Consider the following 21852-nt stretch of genomic DNA (forward strand, 5'->3'; position numbering starts at 1 on the left):
GTGTGAGGATTGGCGTGATAGACAAAATGTTAAATGTTATTTGCTCTGATTAGGTAGAATTGGTGCAACTAACAAAATTAGAATAGGAAGGACAAAAATGAGAAAGTTTGCTGATTGCCTTATATTTAATGACTAGAATGAACAGATATAATTTAAAACTGACCAATCAAATAATAGAAATATGAGAATATTTAAAAGTATAAGGTAAACACACTACAAAGATAATTTTTATTGGCAAATATCAGGTAGGAGACAAAAGAAATGGAATCACAGAAGGAAAAGGAAACATTTTATCATTTCTTCTAAGAGAGTATCAATAGATACCACATAAAGAAATAGAGAACTAAGAGTACTGTATAAAGTTATAATTATTAACTTCCTAAATCTTCCTAAATAATAAAACAACTATATACAAAAAAGAAAAAATATAAAAAGAAAACAAAAACCGTAAAAATAACAGAACAGAAGATAATATGACATTTCAGACTGTATATATTTACCATAATAATAAATATAAATTTTTCTGTTATCTATTAAAAGAATAGTATATTAAAATTGACTCACAAAGTAAAGTCTAGTTCTATACTTTAAATAAAACACATCTGAAACAAAGCTGTTCAGAAATGTTGAAAATAAAAGGTGGGAAAACATATAACAGGAAAATGACTAATCAAAAAAAAAATGATGCTCTTATTATCAAATAAGGAGAAATACAGCAACTTTATCAAATAGGATAAAAAGGTACACATTATAATGCAAAGTTGTGATTTAAATGAAGACACGACAATGATAAATATATAAGTAACAAATAAAAAAGAAATCAGTTCATAAAGCAGAAATTACAGGAGATACACGGAGAAATAGAAACACATTGAATTTGTTGAATTCAATTAACCTTTCTCAATCCATTACAGATCAAAGGTATAGAAAATATAAGCAACATAATTAATGATATATATCTGACTACAATACATTAAATTCTGAAAGTAGATCATATATTTTCCTTTCAGGTGCCCAAAGAGTATATTTTTAATGATATGACTTTGGCAACAACAAAAAAAGTAATTAATACCAAAAAGTAGATAGCTGGATAAACTATAGATATTTTCTCTGATCACAAATCAATAAAGTTATAAGTATTGACAAAATCAGAAATTGAGAAACCCTTCCATTGGAAAAAAATTTTAATACTATTTTGAACAATCCTTGGGTCAAAAGGAAAACACAAAACAACATTGCAGAATTTCTAGAAACATTTATAATAAAAGTACTACAGATTAGATCCTATCAGATATAAATAAAGCAAAGCTTAGAGGAAAATTCACAGACTTAAATTATTACATAAATAAAATAGAAATTAAAAAATGAGTGAATCAATCATTTAACTTAAAATGTTAGATAAAGAACAATAAAATAAACAAAAGATATTAGAAAAAAATTAATAAACATAAATGTTAAAATGTTTATAATAACTAAGCCTAAAAACTAACATTATAAGCAAGGAGAGAATTCAATAAATTAGCCAAGTAAAAATGAATATATAGAAATAAATGTGAAAATTAAAGAAAACCTCAACTAAAATTAGAGTTGAGAGGGCCTGTAGAAGGTGCTCTCACTACTATCACTTTCCATCGTTTGCATGCACTCGCCTCTATTTTCATGCCCCATGGGAAGAACTGTACCTTGCTTTACCAAACAAGAGGAAGTCTTCTATTTCAGGAAGGAAGATTTTCCTTGCCCAGCAACAGCCCAGCCAATGAGAAGCCATTGCCACCCTGAACTCTTACTTTCCTCCAGTAAACTTTTGTTTAGAACAGTCCCTCCAAACTACCCCCTTTTCTCTATAAAAGTAACCTCCCCTCCTTTGTTCTCTGGATTTGCCTACGGTCCACCATAGCTTGCATTTCCCAAATTGTAATTCGTCTGGCTATTCCCAAATAAACTCATCTTGTGGGTATGGTAACTGGCTATTTTATTTTTAAAGTTGATATAAATACTATCATATACAACAACATGTAAGAAGATATAATGAAAGAAAAGACCCCATTATAATAGCAAGACAAAAATAAAATACTCAGAAGTAAACTTAACAAAAAATGTGTAAAATCTATATGGTAAAAGAAAATCTCTAGAACAACACCAAAAGATTTAAGTAAGACTGAGGAACTAGTCATGGTTTTAAGACAAACCATATTCTTGAGTAGGATTCAACATCATAAAGATGACAGTTCCCCCTATATTCATTACACATTTAATACAACTACAATAAAAAATGGTATTTTGCTTTTTTGTAGATGAATATAATTTTATTCTAAAGTTAATATGGAAAAATAAAAGAGAAAACCAGGAAATCTTTGAATAGGAAGAACAACTCTTTGTACTTGATACAGCAGTCGTTTTCATTTCTGGTAATGGTACCACCTTCTGCCCAGTTACTTAGAGTAAAAGTCTATGAGTTCCCCTTGTTTTTTCTCTTTCTTTCACTTGCTATAAACAATCAACAAATGTAGAGTATATGTTTAGAACCATCCCAAGCCACCAAAATTATGAAGCATCCTCCCATCTCTATCTTAATACAGTTCTCCTATATTTAGAAGGTTCCCCTTACACATTCATTAGCAGCCCACTCAAGCATTCTCTTGTTCCAAATGAGAGCCTCCCAAATCCCTGCAAAAACCAAAATTAAAACCAAAACCTCCCACTTCATCATTACTGATGACTTAATCAAGGAACTGAGCGATACATAATCCAGTGAGTTATATACACATATAATTAACAATCTGTAAAGCTTCAAGCAAAAGAAAAAATATTGAGATGAATTTCAATCAGCATGAAAAGATCTTTTAGATAACTCCACTCCTTCAATAATAATATCTAGTTAAATTGTTTTTACTCCTAAGTGAGTTTGGCTAGGAATACCCATGGCAATATCAAAGTCTTATTTAGACTTGATTGGTCAGTTTCTGACTATTGTGCTATCAAACAATGGGAAGGTTTTTAGCCTGCTATTCATTAAACTGGATGATGATAGCAAAAGAGAGTTGAACCAAGGGAATTAAGAGCAAATGTGTTCAAATAATGCCTCAGACACTTCTGCCTTTGCCCCTTGATACCTGTTTCCTGGTTCTGAGAACTAGATATCCTAACTATACTCTTATTTAACCTGTCTTACTTGGCGTTGTGAAAATTCTTGTCATTTCTCTTTTCAATTCTGGTTACAATTACTTTTGTTCAATGAATCCTATGGCTTGCTGCACCTAGTCATTTCTAGCGTCTCAAATTTTTCCCTAGGGTAATCAGAACCAACAGGTTACAGCAGCTACTCCATAAAATGATGCATATCTCTGACCCTCAGATGACTTTTTCCCTCACTCAGTTTTATCCTCATATTGTGAGTATGATAAGAGCCTGGGCTCAGGCTTAATTTTTCTATCACACAAACCCAGATAAAAATGCTTTGTGACCACCTACAGGGGTGGGATAGGGAGGATGGGAGGGAGACACAAGAGGAAGGAGATATGGGGATATATGTATATGTATAGCTGATTCACTTTGTTATAAAGCAGAAACTAACACACCATTGTAAAGCAATTATACTCTGATAAAGATGTTAAAAAAAATGTTTTATAAGAAGTATTAAGCAACTTCATTGTGCCCAGTGCTTTACATCATGTTTGTAAGATATAGTAAGAATAAAAGACTTAGAACCTATCTCCCAGAATCATAGAGTTCTGTTAGAACTTAATAATTAGCTGCTGGGCAAGATATGCTTCTCACTATATAAAAGTCCACAGTCAATCAAGACTTGTTCACTGGGAGCCACCTGCGCAGTTTTCTAGGCTATCATTACCTCTGTAATTTATGCAAAATTGCAGATTGTAGCAAACAGTTGTTGGCAATTAAAATTTGAGGAAATTAATATTTTCTATTTAAAAATGCTAAGACAAACAACACAATATGATTCATTTTAGAGTATCATTTTTTTGTTAAAATTACCTAAATGAGGAATTTACTTTTGTCAGACATTTCCAGCCATTCCCTACATTCATTTATTCGACAATCAAGAAATAATCCCAGGACCATGCCAAGTGATGGAGATACACAATTCTCTCCTCTCATATGGAAAACAGATCTGTGAATCAGAATTATAATACAGTGTGGTAATTCCACACTAAAAGGAGGTATAAGTTACAGTGTTGGCACAGAGAACCATTGTCTACTCTAGCTAAGAACAGCACAGGGGCACTTAAAGGTCTAAGAGAGAGATTCTTGATGTGAGTAGGAATTTGGTTTGCTTCTGCTTCAATTCCCTTATGCTTTTCCTATCCTTTCCAACTGATAAATCATTTTCTATAAAAATAATTATAGGCATATTATTTTGCCCAAACTGTTAGAAAGTTCTTTCTTACAAGAGCTAAAGTCTCCCTTTTTGAAAATTTTACCAGGATCCTAGATCTATCTTCCACAGCAACGCAGGACAAGTCTCATCTTCCTTTTCCATGAGGCAAATCTTCAAATACATACTTGCTTGTGCCTGTATCAGCAGATGAAGCCAAATGGCAAATCCAACAGGAGCTAGAATCTCACATGTAGGGTTTTGCTTTGTCACTTTTTAAGGGAAAAATGAGTCATTCCCAATATATTAACTCATACCATGGTCTGTTTTAAAGGGAAAATCACCAGGGAAATCGCAAGAAGGAAAACTCAGTATTTGTCAACAGAATAGCACTAGATGGATAAGAGAAGCCTGAGTTCTGTTTTTGGACAAATGCCTCCAGAGACCTAAAGATTCTGAATTTGAACATGTATTTCTTTCCCTCTCCATAAGCTTGCAATAACATCTTTAGCATAAAACAGACAAACAAAAAACAAAATGCACAGAGCCAAAACATATGTGATGAAAATAGCTCTTATATAAGAATTTACTACACGTCTAGCACTGTTCTAGTACTTTACACGTATTAACTCATACAGTCTTCACCAAACACTGTAAGCATATTTTTATGAGGTAGAAACTAATATTATTTACATTTTTATAAATGAGAAAACCGAGAAAATACAAAAAGCCCATTAATTTGTCCAAGGTCATAAAACTATATGAGTCAGAATTCAAATTTATTTAGTTCAGCTCTAGTGGCCAAGCTCCTAGTCACTTCACTACACAGCCTCCGCCCTGAGCAGAAAGGAAGCTAACCATTGGAGTTCACAGTTGTAAAATCAGAGCTGAGAAACACTATGTTTTCACTTTGGTCAGCAGAATAGCATTTCTGGGATTATCATCCTGACTCTTTCAGGAGGCCAGTGTGGGATCTTGGATGACACTTCTTTTTCCTTAGGGATAAAGTCTGCCTTTAGATCTCACCTGGAACACACTGGTCGTACTAATAAGACAGCATCTGACAGAAAACACATGTGTCTCTAACACAAAAAGGACATTTTCAGCTTTAATTTTTACCTCTTGTAAAATAATCAAGAGCTAATTTCCCCAGATCTTAAAACAATACTGTACTCTCTTGGCTCCTGAATTCCATCTACTATAAGTTTTCTGTTTCAACTTCAGCTGTTTTTTCTTTGTTTAAATAACTTTAGATATAGTTACAGAGTACTCAGATCTAAGCCTTCTTTTCATGCTTAAAGTGGGCCAGACTTTAATCTGGTATCTGGTCAAGACCTGGCTGGTATGATTTGCTGTTTATCAGTCTTTCAGTTACCTTCCAAACATCTTGGGTCACTAGGTGGATTACAACTAAGGAATATGGTTTCACATTTAGTTACTCACATACCGTTTCAATTTCACTCCTTTTAAACATCTCAATCTATCTCTTTTGTGAGAAAGAGTATTAGGAAGGACTTACTGAATTTTGACCACCATTGTCTCTAGATAGTTAAAAGATCTGCCCCTGGTTTCAGCCAAAAATTATTGAACTGAAATCATGGATTCATTCATTTAACATAGACAATATATAAATGAGCAAATACATATATAATAAAAAGTTTGCATAGAAATAAGTGCTATGAAGAAAAAAGCACAGAGTAAGTAAACAGAGTAATAGCATAGGTGCTACTTTGTTAAGGTGGTCAGGGACAGCCTGGGGAGGTAACATTTGAACAGAAACCAGAAGGAAGTGAGGAAATAATTATGTAAATAACTTCCAAAAAGAGCATTCTAGGCCGAAGGGAAACCAAGGGCAAAGATCCTGACACGTGAGCATGTATGACATGTTCTAGGAAAGCAAAATACAGATGTGGCTTGGAGGGCAGTGATGAAGGTAAGAATGGTAAAAAATGAGTAAGGAGAGGCAGCCCAGATAGGATCACGTAAGGTCTTGCATATCGTAGTAAGGAATTTGGATGTTACTCTGGTGTTTTATTGTTTTGAGTGTTATGGGAAGCCACAGATGATTGAGACACACCAGTTAGAAAACAGACTGCATGCGGGAGATGGGACAAGGGTGGAGACAGGAAACTGTTTTGTAAATTTTATAGTGTGAGATAACGGGTGTCTGAACTAAGGTCTTATTAGTGAAGATGGTGAGATCATGGGTATATTTGACACAGACTGTTAATGGATAAGACATGGGGTGTGAGAGAGAGAAGTCAAGGATGGCCTGAGCAACTGGGTGAATTGATGGCACCATTTACTAAGACAGGGAAGACTAAGGGAGTAAAATTAAGAGTGAAGGTTTGTATATGGTAATTTTGAGATGCCTACTGACCATCCAAGTGGAGTTGTCAAGTGGACAGTGGTTATATGGGTCCAGAGTAAGAGGTGACACAGGCGGTATTTAAAGCTATGAGGCCGGAAAAGATTGACTAGGGAATGACTCTGGAACAGGAAGTGAAGCCCTGGGCTCATTCCCATGCTTTGAGTAGTCTTCCTCAGTTACCCTCACTGCATTACATTCTTCTATGGAGCTTCCTAAAAAATACTGATACTCAGATCCAACTCATGAAGACTCTGATATGATTGTTCTGTGTTGGGCTTAGGTGGTTACATTTTTTTAAAGCCCCCAGATGATTACAGTGGACAGCTAAGTTTGAGAAACGCTGGTTTAGAATTTGGGAAGAAGAGAATGACTCAAAAACTGAGAATGAGAAGAAACGTCCAAGTGAGATCAGAGAAATGCATGTCAATGGTAGCTTTGATCTATGCTAAACAATAAGAGAAACAACCCTATAAAATATGGCCATTTCATTAAATTAAAAAGCATGTTATAAATATTACTCAGTCCATTACATAGTTCCCTGCTTATAAGTAATTTTAGGAGAAAATATTTTTTGGTCTTAATATCAGAAAATGTTTTATTTATCCTGAGCATGTGTTTCTTTTTTTTAATCTTTATTGGAGTGTAGTTGATTTACAAAGTTGTAGTTATAGTTTCAGGTGTACAGCAAAGTGAATCAATTATACATATACATATACCTACTCTTTTTTTTTAGATTCTTTTCCCATATAGGCCATTATAGATTACTGAGTAGAGTTCCCTGTGCTAGCAGGTTCTTACTAGTTATCTATTTTATACATAGTAGTGTGTATATGTCAGTCCCAATCTCCCAATTTATCCCTCCCCACCTTATCCCCTGGTAACCATAAGTTTGTTTTCTACATCCGTGACTCTATTTCTGTTTTGTAGCATGTGTTTATTTTTAATCCTAAAAATACTTACTTGGGTAACTAGTCATCTTTTTTTCCTGCCTAAAAGCTCACAGGATGAAATTAGTAACCCTATCACAGTAAGTATAGTTTAGACCCAATTAAATAAATGCACCAAACACATACTCAGTGCTCTTGGCAGGGGAAAATATCCATGAAGATTTAATGATATGCCTATTTTTAATAGTAGCTTTATTCTTGGCTCCATTTTAGTTCCAGGCCTTGCTTCCCCTTTTTCTTAACTATTTCTCATTTACATTGTGCTTCATATATTGTTGTGGACCACCTTAAATACTTTTTAGAATAAATGCACTATAATAGCTTATATGAACTGAACACTGAGTTCTAGGGAAATGCAGGAACAGAGTGTGCACTCGGGCAATATGATAGAGAGCCTATTCTCATTAACACTAGGCTCTCCTGCTCCAGCAGTCAATCTTCACCCATCAAGACTGCAACTATGGTGTGAACAAGTTGCCAGTTATAAATGAAAATATTGTCTTTGGAGTCTTATATTTTTAGGATTATTCTCCTATTAATAGGGATAAAATGTGTTAAATCATCCACATCAATCAATTCCCAGGTGACCAAATTCCTCATGGTACCAAACTGCCAGGTCAGGATTGATGGTAGTATTCCTGATTGTGAAACAGATTTTATGTATATATATATATATATACATAATGAACTAAATTTTAAAGCAATCAGACCCTCCCAAATCTTAGCCAGTCATGGGATAAGGGGCATGAGCCAAAGTATTGCCCTTTCCTTTCTAGTTGTTTTGGCTGGGAGATGTATGTATGAGGTCTATTTGTTAAAGCTTTATATAATTTTTACATTTATTTTCTTCCTTCCAAGATTAACAGATGAAAAGAAACTCAGGAATCTTATTACAAAGTCTTATTCTGCAAACTTGCTTAAAAGACTATAGACTAAGGCTAAGTAAGTATTCTCAAGGTTCTAAATTCATTCTGTGTGGAAAAAGGCTAGACCTCTGGGGTATATTAGTACAAATTTAGCAAATATATAGATATAAATATGACAACTATAAATACAAATATATATATACACACACACATATATATATATGTGTGTGTGTGTATATATATATATATATATATATAATAGTTTTAGGGGGGATAAAAACAACTTCCAGGGTCAAATACTAAAGACTTTTACTCTCTCAGAGATTCACAGTACTTACTATATTAAAGGTTATATTATATTACTATATTCACAGTCAAGATATACGCTTGATTTTGTTTAACCCAGATTTCCCAGACTTATTTGACTAATTTTTGTCCCTTAAAAACAAAACTACACCTATTTAGAGAAACACACTCCGCAGGGTGTGGGCCATCTCAGGAGGTGAGAGGCCCTGAAATATGGGGTGGTTAGTTTTTATGGCCCAGGTAATTTCATAGGCTAATGAGTGGGAGGATTATTCCAACTATTTCAGGGAAGGGGTGGAGATTTCCAGAAATTGGGCCACCTCCCACTTTTTGGCCTTTTTGGCTGGCCTCAGAACCATTTAAAATCTTGTGGTACATCCGTGCTCCTAAGAATACAGCTTATGAATAGCTGTATTAAAACTTTCATGAGGGCTTCCCTGGTGGCGCAGTGGTTGAGAATCTGCCTGCCAATGCAGGGGACACGGGTTCGAGCCCTCGTCTGGGAAGATCCCACATGCCACGGAGCAACTAGGCCCATGAGCCACAACTACTGAGCGTACGTGTCTGGAGCCTGTGCTCCACAATAAGAGAGGCCGCGATAGTGAGAAGCCCGCGCACCGCGATGAAGAGTGGCCCCCGCTTGCCGCAACTAGAGAAAGCCCTCGCACAGAAACGAAGACCCAACACAGCCAAAAATAAAAATAAATTAATTAATTAATAAAAAAAAAACTTCCATGATACTCTTGGTCTACAAATAAAGAGAATTTATTCATTCATTTACTGAACAAAGACTTTTTGGAGAGCTATTATGTTAGATGCTGGAAATAAAATGGGAAGATAAAGAGATATGGTTTTCGCTCTTGTGGAGTTAATAGTGAGTATGATGAAAATTAATCAGATAATGACACAAATAAATGACAATCACAAACTGATAAATGTTGTGAAGGAAAAGTTCTTCAATGTGTCTATGGTGGTGTGTGTGAGGGGATGGGAGAGATTTTAAGAGAAGCCTACTTGAGGAAGTTCTATCTGATGTACTTACTACATATGTATAATAACACTGCTTGGCATTGACTTGATTTTTTTTAAATCATCAAATCATCATTTACCATTATGGTATGAATTATTTATTTTGTACAGAGTGAACTTTTTTCTTCTAGAGATTTTAGAAATTTTTAATAACTTCAAGTAGAATATATTTTTATTTTTGTCTGTGAGGTGGGATTTTTTAGTTTGAAGTGAAGAGTAGTGACAGAAGGTAGACAATAAAAACATTCCATTGCAATAGTACAAAAGATAGGCATAAAAAGGTATAACATTCATGTATAACTGTAGTTAGAAATCATCCATTCCTTCCTACAACCAAGCTTTTTATTATAGAAAGCTCTCCTCCTTTGCAGCATTTTGCACAATTATAGTGATTAATCATTCATACCTAATTGTTTGATGACTGTCTTTCCTACTAAACTGTAAGCTCAAGAGGACAGGGCAATATCTGATTTATTCACCATAATATTCCCATGCTTAGTGACAAAGAAATCAGCTCCTCTGTAAGAAGGCAGCACTACATGTCAGCAGCTCAAAAAAAAAAAAAAAGTCTAAACAAAATGATAGATTTTAAATGTTTTACTGGAAAAATACTGTGACCTCTTTCAATTAATGCTGTCAGCAATAACTTTCCTTCCTTTCCCAGTATTCTTAGGTCTCCTCTCCCTTTCCTGATGGTCACGAGGCATTCTCCTCTCCTGTGATCTGATTCTTGGGCGAAGGGGAGTCATAAGTTATACTTTTATATAAATGCCTATAATGTTAAAATATGAAGGAGTTAGTTTATAGTAAGTACCTAGCTACTTCTGTTCCCTCCTCCCCACTATATAGGGATTTTATTTTTCCATAAATGGCAGTATTTTATTTTAAATCCCTAGCCTGCAGTCTTATTTTCTACAATACAGGCACACAGGAAACACTAAATAAACTGTTATTGATTCACTGACTAGTTGCATTATTACATGCCAAGCCCTGTGCTAAATTTCAGAGATACAAAAACCCTAAGACAAAATATTTGTCATTGAGCAGTTCATATTTACTATGTGTGTGTAGAAAAGGGGACCAGGTAGACAATCAATATGCAACAGGATTAGTATTGTGATGGCAGCACATATAACATGTAAAAGTTAGATTTGGTGCACATCTTGAAAGATGGGCTGGAGGTGAGAGGAAAGCAGGCGAGTGATGGGAAACAGCATTCCCTGAAGAGGGAACAGGGTATGTAATGGAAAGGAGGCCTGGAAGAGATGGTGTGTTTGGGGAACAATGTGCAGTTCTATGAAGCTTCAGCATAAGGTACCAGGGGGAACTCGATGGGATGAATGGCTGAAAAGGCTGGTGGAGCAGAAATGAATATCCTTACAAGTGATGCTTTGAATAATCGGGCTTATAGACATCAGAAAAGGGATGCTTTGTGCTGATAATTATGAAAAAAAAAAAAAGCCTGGTACTTTGAGGTCATGAGGAAAGAGGGAAAATGAAAGGGAAAATAAAAAGATTTGGACTTCACTTTATATTTTAAATAGTGTTTAATGTTATTTTCAACAGGGCAACTAATAGTTCCAGCTGCCTGATGGGAGAATATGTGACATTTTTCCAAGTACAGTGCTTTCCAGATACTAGCTGACTGAATTTCAGAGATGTGGAAAATGAAACAGTACTCCTACTATTCAACTTAGAAAATGAGACTACAACAAGCATTTGTTCTTTTCTATTGCTTTCCACTATGCAAACTCAAAGCTGTAATTCAGTAAAGTTTAGTCAACACAGAGGCGTCATAAAACATAATATCCCCAATATCTTACCACAAGCACTTCTACCTTAGGAGCAGTGGAATGGGAGGAGCAAAGACTATAAATGCCTGCCGTCCCCCTGCCCCCGTTTGACAATGGTTCATTCCACAGCGGCAGCAAAAGTCCCACTCCATTCTACTGGCAACAAGACTAAGAATCTCCGTCTGGGAGGCGTGATTGCTTTGCGTGACTCCTCTCTCCTGGGTGTTCCTTTCTGGCTCCTCTCTTTGAAACTTGAGAGCACCTGGTCCAACCTGGCACTGGGTTGAGCTTAATCACACATAACCACTCATATCACACTGCACTGCCTGGGACATCCATTCCTGTGTTACTACCTGAAGGCCCCTCCTGTAGGTGAGAGAGAATGCTCCCAGGCTGGCAAAAATGTTCATTTTCACAACTGGAGCCGATTTTCACAAAGGAAAGGCATCACACTGACAAAATATCTTGTGGTTTTCCATTTAGATAGGATGTCCCCTTGAATGAAAAACACCTGATATATATACAAGTTGCAGCAGGTGGGCAGCTTGAGTGCAAAAGCTGAACACCAATGCAGAAGCTGTGCTTTGAGAAACACAGTGTCCTGAAGATGCAGTCTGTCATCTTCTGGAAACAGGGGGGGCAAGTCTTTTTCACCCCTGTACCACACCCCCACCCCAGTGTTTCACAGAGGATACGTGCTGAATGCCTATTACCTGAATGAAGTCAAGAGTATCCCAAAGGACTCTAAGCAAAATCAGCTAGCTGCTGACTTCCAAAATGCTCTTTTAAAAGGTCCCAGCAACCAGTGCCACTGCAATAGTACCCCAACCTTTTAGCTAAAAGGAGAAGCATATTGTGGCCATTTAGGGGGATCTATTTAGATGACATGCCCTATGTAAGAATATAAAATAGGCAGAAAGGAATTTACTCTAAAAGAATTTGAAATAAAATCAGACTATATATTCCTTTGGTTATAATTAATACACATAATGCCTGGTCATTATGGCACTTTGTTATCTTAAAGGAAAAAAAAAAAAAGTTTCAGAGGGGCTTCCCTGGTGGCGCAGTGGTTGAGAATCTGCCTGCCAATGCAGGGGACACGGGTTCGAGCCCTGGTCTGGGAAGATCCCACATGCCGCGGAGCAACTAGGCCCGTGAGCCACAACTACTGAGCCTGCGCGTCTGGAGCCTGTGCTCCACAACAAGAGAGGCCGCGATGAAGAGTGGCCCCTGCTCGCCGCAACTAGAGAAAGCCCTCGCACAGAAACGAAGACCCAACACAGCCAAAAATAAAAATTAATTAATTAATAAAAAAAAAAAAAAACTGTTTCAGAGAAATTGGAGAACTCTGTTTTACTCCATCAGGGTAAGCTAAACATAAAGACATTTTGCTAAAGCCAATAGTATTCAGTTTTCATTCTGAATACTGGAAGGTTAACTTACCTGGGTAGGTTACTACATACAAAGACGTTAGGGCTTCCCTGGGGGCGCAGTGGTTGAGAGTGTGCCTGCCAATGCAGGGAACACGGGTTCGAGCCCTGGTCTGGGGGGATCCCACATGCCACGGAGCAACTGGGCCCGTGAGCCACAATTACTGAGCCTGCGCGTCTGGAGCCTGTGCTCCACAAGAAGAGAGGCCGCGATAGTGAGAGGCCCGTGCACCGCGATGAAGAGTGGCCCCCGCTTGCCACAACTAGAGAAAGCCCTCGCACAGAAACGGGGACACAACACAGCCATAAATAAATAAAATAAAAATTAAAAAAAAAAAAAAAAAAAGGATTCTTTCAAAAAAAAAAAAAAAAAAAAAAGACGTTAAAAGAATACCAGTGAATTATAGGTGATCACAATGATATTCAAACATCTTAACAAGTAGTGGGGCTCATGAGAAGAGACTCCACTGTCAATCTCTTTATGTTTCCTCAATTAACCAAGGGCTTCCCTTAGCAAATTGAATGCTTTCTTAGGGATGCTGAATTTTATTTTGTGACACTAAATATTTATCATTTCAATCACCCATACTTGCATATCATGCCCCCTCTGTACCCTGTCCCCCCACCCTACCACCACCAAGACTATAAGCTCTTGGAAGACAGGAACTATCTCTCACTCTCTATAAAGTACATAGTGGCTTGAATGTCATGTCATCTTTAAAGCCTCCTGTGATGACATGTCCTCAGCAGAAGGTTATCTCCCTGCAGCATCCTGCTGTGTTGAGTATCAGCACTAATTCTTTACCTCGAGATTTTAGCACATTCTCAGTCCTCTAAATATTTCAAGCCCTTGAAGAATTAAAAGAAGCTCTTTCTCACAAAACAGCCGGGATCCATGTCCTAAATAATCAAGACTAAAAGCCAGCCCCGTGTAGACACATATTAATCAAGCTAAATTACATTATCGCCATTTATCTTCTAGTGCAATTATCTTTGGCTTTAAGACACAAATGAATCATTAGGGCTCTGAGTCTTTTCTGGCAAAGAAGTACCGTGTGAGCCGAACGCTCAACATTCTCAGTGTCATCAGAACAAGTTCTCTAGATATGAATTTGCCCAGTTAATCCTCCTTCATTATCTCCGTTAGCTAACAATGCACATGTAGTCACTGCACATCGTTACTGCTCTAGCAGACATGGACATTTGAAATATTAACTTTCCCATAGACTGCAAACCTTCAGTAAGCAGCTCTCAACAATTCATTATACTAATCATATATGTCACCACACTCCTATTAAATATGCATGCGATTAATAAACACCACCCATGTTGCGAATTATCCAACATCATTTTTAATACAATTTATTACCTTTTGGATACCATAATTGTACCTGGATGCCACTATAATAACTGTAAATTTAACCACCTGGCGTTTAAGTAACCAGTACTATATCTAATTCCAATTTTATTCAATTTCTAACATGCATTCAAGTGAAAATATTTTGTAACACAAAGTATAAAATATTTATAAAGTAAATGAGTTTTATGACATAGGAATATCTAATTTAAAATTGCATAAATAAATAAGAGGTAAATTAACTTTCTTAGACTTAGGTATTTTATAGACAAATAATTCAAAATTGAAATTTATCAAGAAAATAGCACACCATATATTAATATCCACAAGAAAAAGTGCAATGTAAAGTATAATTTGGAATATTACGATGTCATATTTATAATCTAATATTTTATTAACTTTATAAATTCTATGTTTATGCAAATTATTACAACAAAGACTAGATTTGATCCAAATAAAAGCAAATATAAAACCTACCAGAAAAAGAAAATAAAATTTCAAATGAAGGTGAAAAATACATCATTGACCTTGGATTATGTTATTCTAAACGTTTTAGTTAGTATGGCCACAGATTATTAATTTAAGCATAATAATGGAAATAACAGTAATGGTCACAGTTCACACGTACCAAGGGCTTACTTAACTTACTGTGTCAGGCACTGTGAAGACTGCTTTACATTCAAGTCTCATTCAATTTTCATAATAACCCAATGAAGGAGATATTAATATTATCTGCACTTTACAAATGAGGGAAGTGGAGACTTACACAGATTAAATGACTTATCCAAGGATACCGGGCTTGGCAGGGGAGGGGTCTGACTTCAAGTCTATCCTCCTAACCAGACAGTCAGCACCCAGCTCCCAGCTTTGTACACCACTTCCTTGAATGGCCTTGGGTAAGTCACTGAAGTCTCTAAAGCTCATTTCCTTTAGCTGCAAAATGTGAATATGAATATATTCCAGAATTATTGAGAATGAAATAAGATAGTTCATGAGAAAGTGATGTGCAATTAATAGAGCTGCATAACGCTGCTTGTTATGTTATTGATGAGATAAGAAAATAATATGTTGAAAATGAAGAAAAAACTGCCTATTTTGGCTCTTGGTCAAAATCTTCCAACAAAAATGGTACACCTAGGTAAACTTTCCTGGTTGTTTTACCTTGCTTAACAGAAACTCTTAAATAAAGGTAAATATGAATCAATATCTTTGTTATACCCTAACAGATAGATGAGCATTAACAGATTAAGTTAGAAGTGAATAGTTAAGCTAGAGATGCAACTTTGTAGATGGTTACCATGAAAACTATGTTGATACTACCAGATTTGGCCTTTCAAAGAGCTCTTCAAAACTAAGGCTTTTTAAAGTTACTTTGAGTCACTATCAGGCCCTAGTTTACTATGATCCACATACACATTTTGATTTGTTGCAATATTTAAGTCCTTAAGTCCAGGCAGGAAAAAACAATTCAAACTCTAATAATTTATCTTTTTAGATAAGTGATATGTTATCATTGGGCTTCTTTTTCCTTAGGGCTTTGTGGCTTAAAAAAATATTTCATATGCATTACATCAACCAAGATCATAAAATTAGTACAGTTGACCCTTGAACAACGCAGAGGTTTGGGACACCCACCCTCTGCACAGTCGAAAATCCACCTGTAACTTTACAGTCAGCCCCTGGATTTATGATTCCACATCCATTCATTCAACTAACCACATATTATATAGTACTGTAGTATGTATTTAGTGAAAAAAAAATCTATGTATATGTGGACTTGCGCAGTTCAAACCCGTGTTGTTCAACAGTCAGCTGTATTTGAAAATTTAAGATCAGGAAACTGGAGTTCACCAAGATTAATAATGGTAAAAAAAACCACCCAAACTTATATCTGTACATTGGTGGTGTGTTTTAGGGGCATGGTGTGTATGGGTATACAGATATCTATCAACTTGTGATTTTTATGCATTTAGTATGTATCTAGCCTTTCTACCCTTCTTAATGTCTATATCTTTAATGATATAAAGGAAGTATATATAGCCAAAGGAAAAAGTAGGAACAAAGGGGCCACATTTTTCCAGTAATTCTTTTATTCATTGTCAAGGTGCTCATGTCATTAGATAGGGAATAAAGGGAAACCTTTATTTGCAGAAGCCCACAAATATTCTATGTCACATTTTCAAACACATTTATTTGATGATTGTAAGAAGGGAGAAAATTGTAAGAGTACATACACTCTCCAGGTTGCCCTTACCTCCTGGCCGTTCGTGCTCTCCATCAGTGTGCAAAAGCATGGCGATGGGCATCCCTGCATTCTTGGATCTTCCAACCACAACCACATTTTTTCCAAATGTTTCAATTCCTTAAAACACAGAGTTTGATTTAAATGAAGAATAAGCAACAAGAAGCAAAGTAAACATCTCAACAGCCAACTGCAATATTCTTTAAAAACTTCTAATTAAATTTGAATTATTTTGTGGCTTGTCTATAATGTTCCCACATTCTCTATTTATAAATATTTCTTTTTATAATTCTTGGATCCGTCATGTTCCCTCTCATTATGGCCTCATTAAAAAACCACAGACATTTTCAAGCTTCCATTAAATTAGTTTTAAACATTAAAATTCATATGAAGAGTTAGAAGTGTGGAGACAAAATTATTAACTACTAATCACAAAGCAAGCAAAGTGCAAGGTCAAGATTAATTGGCAATCAAACTTTGAGCAAATCTAGGACAAAATGAAGCGGGGGAAAAAAAGTATTTTTCACAAAACTCATGCACTTTATTCTATAGGAGAGAAGCACTAAATTTATGGACTTAGAAAGGTCTGAAAGATAAAGCTTACAGATTTAACACACTTAACCTCTTTGGGGCATAGTATCTTCATAAGTAAAATGAAAAATTTAGAATTAAGGTTTTTCTAAGTACTAACATTCTAAGAGTATAATTCTAGGATCTGCTTTCCCTTGGAAGTTCTCTCCCTCAGTTAGAAAAGAGATTAGCAGGAGGAGATGCTGCCAAAAATGTAAGAGACAGTGATGAAGGCAGGAGAACTATCGAGGATCTTTGAGAGCATTATTGTATTTAGAGCACAATTCAAGGGCAAGTGTTTATAATGAAAACCTAGGTCATTAGAGATGGTGCAAAATTATCGGCACATTTTTTTTTTAATAAATTTATTTTATTTATTTATTTTTGGCTGCATTGGGTCTTTGTTGCGGTGCAGGGGCTTCTCATTGCGATGGCTTCTCTTGTTGCAGAGCACGGGCTCCAAGAGCGCGGGCTTCAGTAGTTGTGGCTCGCGGGCTATAGAGCGCAGGCTCAGTAGTTGTGGTGCACGGGCTTAGTTGCTTTGCGGCATGTGGGATCTTCCCGGACCAGGGCTCGAACCCGAGTCGCCTGCACTGGCAGGCGGATTCTTAACCATTGCACCACCAGGGAAGCCCAGCACATTTTGTTTTTAAAGGTAAGGAGAAACATTATACATTTTGAAAAATGTACATCAAAATACCTTCAGCTTATAGTTTTAGAGTAGGGAGATAAACTTTCTATTTGGAAAATTCACTCCCTGAAAGGTGAAACAGCAGTTTCTTGTAACCTGGCATGTGTTCTTCATTTTATCTTATTTCAGATTATTCTTTGACTTCCGTAACTTTATATATTCCTGTAGATTGAAGTTTAGTGCTTATTTTCTTTCACTCTCTTTCAAGGCAATGTGCAAATGCTCATTTTGGCACTTAGCACCCATGTCCCATAGACCAACCTGTTCGTTGGATAATTTCCCAAACAGCACTAGCAGTGGCAGGTATGAGAGAATGCTGATCCAGGCATAGTCTTCCAATGTTAATAATATGAAATCCATCTACGTCTTTTTCCGGGGCAATTCCATTGCATACTGTCCGCTCATCCACATGGTCTGAAAAGTAAATAAAATTGATTTAATTTTACAATTGTTATCTATTTGCAAGTCTGGAAAATTAAATCGGAGGGCCTACAGCCATATCACTTACGGTTCAGCTTTAGTTAAGATATAAAATCATTACTCTATTCCTTTTATTGCCATGAAAATAGTAAGCCAAACTGCTCTTGACCAATGGCTGTAATTAACTGCTGTAAGAGTATATGCAAGTACAGGGCCAGAAGTGGCTGGCCTGGTAAAAGGGAAAAATCTGTGAAATCAAACAATACCAATGAGATCTGGGAACAGTCAGATGATAAGGCTTTGCCTCTATAAGTTTGCATATTTAAATGTATGTTTTTCCTATACAAGATAGTTCCATGAATAGGCTTCTGTTGAATATTGTTAGCATTACAGATTAAAAGGGCTTTGTTAGTGTTAAAAATAGCCATGACATCATTAATGCCTAGCTTCCTCCCAAATGACATAATAGAAAAGCAAACACACATACACACACACACACACACACACACACACACACCCCCCACACACATCATTCCCCTGAAGCATTATTACATTGAAATCTAAAATATCATTATGGTTTCCTTTATGAAAGGAAAAGAACATAACTTGAGTAATGAACTAATCAAATGAGATATGAGATGCCAATCGTCTCATTTTGAAAAGTAATAAGTATAGAAATATAAAATAGGCTCTTAATACTACTCTATACAGAGTAGCTTAGGTTACCCTAAATCCAACAATTAACCCACATTCCTAAAATATTAAAATAAAGGTATATTTGCTACAGAAAAGTTTCCTTATGCATTACACAATGAATGCCATTTAGAAATAATTTTTTAAAACATTATCAATGCCCAAGTTCAAACAGTTTTCAAAGAGACATGCCTTATGTCTCAGATCTTTTACATCCTAAACGTGACACTACTGCCATCTTACTTTAAATAGATCCAATTTGCCATTACTAGGCTACCAAATCATTTACATATATAAAAGTCATAATATGAATCATATTCAATTAGAAATTGGGTCTTTGGAATATCTCTCCAATGCCTAGTTTGTCACTTTCAATAATTGTATTCATTCTATAATGTCCTAGCAGAGTAAGCCTCCATCTGTTTTCTCTGAAGACAGAAGATGATTATACAAGTTCTAGCAAAATTTTTGTTTTAGAATTACATATTTAACTTACTATTTGAGGACAAAAATAGTGGTTCCTTTTTAAATCTGGTTGATTATGATGATGATGATGATGATGATGATGGTGATGATTCAGTTTTTAGACACCTACCACTCATGCAGAAGCTTCATGCCATGGATATTTCTTACAACAAAATCAAAAGCTTTGTAAATAAAAAAAGAAATAACTGTAATTGAACCCTCCATTATTGAGTTATGGCTTAAATTAGTTCATTTCTAAATTCAAAATTGGCTACTGTATGTATGGGCCAATAATGTATTGAAAGAATTCAACAAAGGTTCTTTAGTAGATTTTGAGAGCCATCCTCTTACCAAATAAGTCTGAACTATACTGAATTTCGCAGTCTACTGGTCTGTGCTGTTTTACTCACTAAAAATAACATTAACTTGTAATGAACAATTCATCTCACACAATAGCTGAAATACTCAGGAAGAAATGTAAGCATCTGAAAATTTGGGGGCAAGCACTAGAAACTGGCAACTATAGACCTGTCCTCTAACGTAATTCTTAAAACTTCAACTCAGATCTTCATTTCAGAACAATTTTATCTTAAGTTAATTAAGTAATTTTTGTTTAAAAGACAGATGTGTGGACATATAAAAGGTGTGATGTAGTGAACACATGAAAACTGATTATTAATGTGCTTACTATTTAATCTAAAAGGAAAAAACCTATATGAGTAGATTAAAAATGTTAAGATCATAAAAATCAAGGACACCAATTCATACATCATTTTTATGTAACTCTGTGTTATCTCAGGAGTGGATTAAATCTCACATACATCCTTTTCCAGGAAAGATGTACCTTTCATTATGTAATCTACAGTGTATGGAAGTAATATGAGTTAGTATATCTTACACTCAAACAGTGCTTTATAATGTTCATGTTACCATCACATAGGTTTCCCCTTTGGTCTTCATAGTTACTGAGGGCTAAGATAGAAAAGGTATTATATTCATTTTAAAGATGAAGCTCAAAGATTTTAAGACTCAGCCAATCTCAAACTACTACTAAGAAGAGGGGTCCAGAATTAAAATCCACATCTGTTTGCCCTAAAACCAGTTTTTCTTTCTGTGTTATACATAAATCATAAATATTAATCAATCTTAAATACCACTCAACAATTAATATCAGCAAGGGCCCCTGTCCATTCTAATCAAGACATTTTGATAATCCTAAAATATCCCAAGGAATGCACTGTTTCTTCTAGACCTCCAAAAACAACAGTATTTTTGGACTAACTAACATGTATCTAAATACATGCAAAAAAGCATCAAACATTTTATAGCACCTTTTGTTAAATGAGTAAGAGAAATAAATACATTTCATGCTTTTAACTGACTGCTACTGAAAGTCCCCTGATGTCTCATCCCTGGGGCCCATGACTTGAAAAGAAGAAACAATCATGAGCCTCAATAGCATTAATTTTTTCACAATGGTTATAAAACATTTTTCATTCATAGAATACATTGGCAAACAACTAACCACTTAATATCTTACCCAAATGAACGGGGAAAATTGGCATTATTCACTTTGTGAGTGTGTGTTTTTCCCATCTATTTAATATTATGAGAAGTCATTAAATCATGCCAGGAAAAAAAAGTCATCAAATTGAATTCATAATACTGCAATAGAACAGCTCAGGGAATGTCTTTAGGGGCCACACTCTAGAACTACAACATTGAATATATATTTCTGTGATTTATTTATAATATGTTTCATTGCCTTTGGACAAGTAACAACAACAACAACAAAAAGACAACAAACAAATTACTGGTTTATTTTCCATCCAAGGATTTTCACGTTACTTTTCAAAAGTACCTCTTTCCACTTCCCCAATGCCTGTTGGATAAGGGCAAGCTCATGAGCAGAGTAAATATGTTCTTTAGCTTGATTATATCTTTTGTCCTATACTTCCCTCCCTCCAAGTGCCCCATCCCTTTTCCTACCATCATTATGACACATCCTTACCTCAAGTCACACCAATCTGTGTCCCATTCCCAAGCCCTTAACATTAATTTTTGCATTTCTACGTTCTTGCTCATGATTATTTTTCCATTACTAATTCCTTCCTCCCTGTTGTTTCACATCCTATTTATTCTTCAATATATTGATCCCTTCTCAGCTGTTCCCTCATCACAAAGTGAAATGATACTTTTTATCTCTTCTGGTCCCCATAGAACTACTATAAAAAGCACTTACCACATTACTTCAGTTAGTTGATCACGTTAGTTATTTAAGTATCTCTCTTACTTATGAGTGTGAGCCTTTTAGGGAACAGACTTTGTCTTATTAA

The 21852-nt window shown here is 35.6% G+C and overlaps 1 protein-coding gene across 1 annotated transcript in view; it reads right to left on the minus strand.

Annotated features, from left to right (window-relative positions):
* The window catches only part of MTHFD2L (methylenetetrahydrofolate dehydrogenase (NADP+ dependent) 2 like), a 137502-nt gene that overhangs the window by 75785 nt on the left and 39865 nt on the right, over nt 1–21852 (minus strand). The window contains 2 exon segments of the mRNA XM_036852708.1: nt 16690–16797; nt 18200–18352. Of these exon segments, the coding sequence (XP_036708603.1) occupies nt 16690–16797; nt 18200–18352 (261 nt within the window).

The sequence above is a fragment of the Balaenoptera musculus genome, chromosome 5, assembly GCF_009873245.2.
Source record: "Balaenoptera musculus isolate JJ_BM4_2016_0621 chromosome 5, mBalMus1.pri.v3, whole genome shotgun sequence".
Lineage (NCBI taxonomy): Eukaryota > Metazoa > Chordata > Mammalia > Artiodactyla > Balaenopteridae > Balaenoptera > Balaenoptera musculus.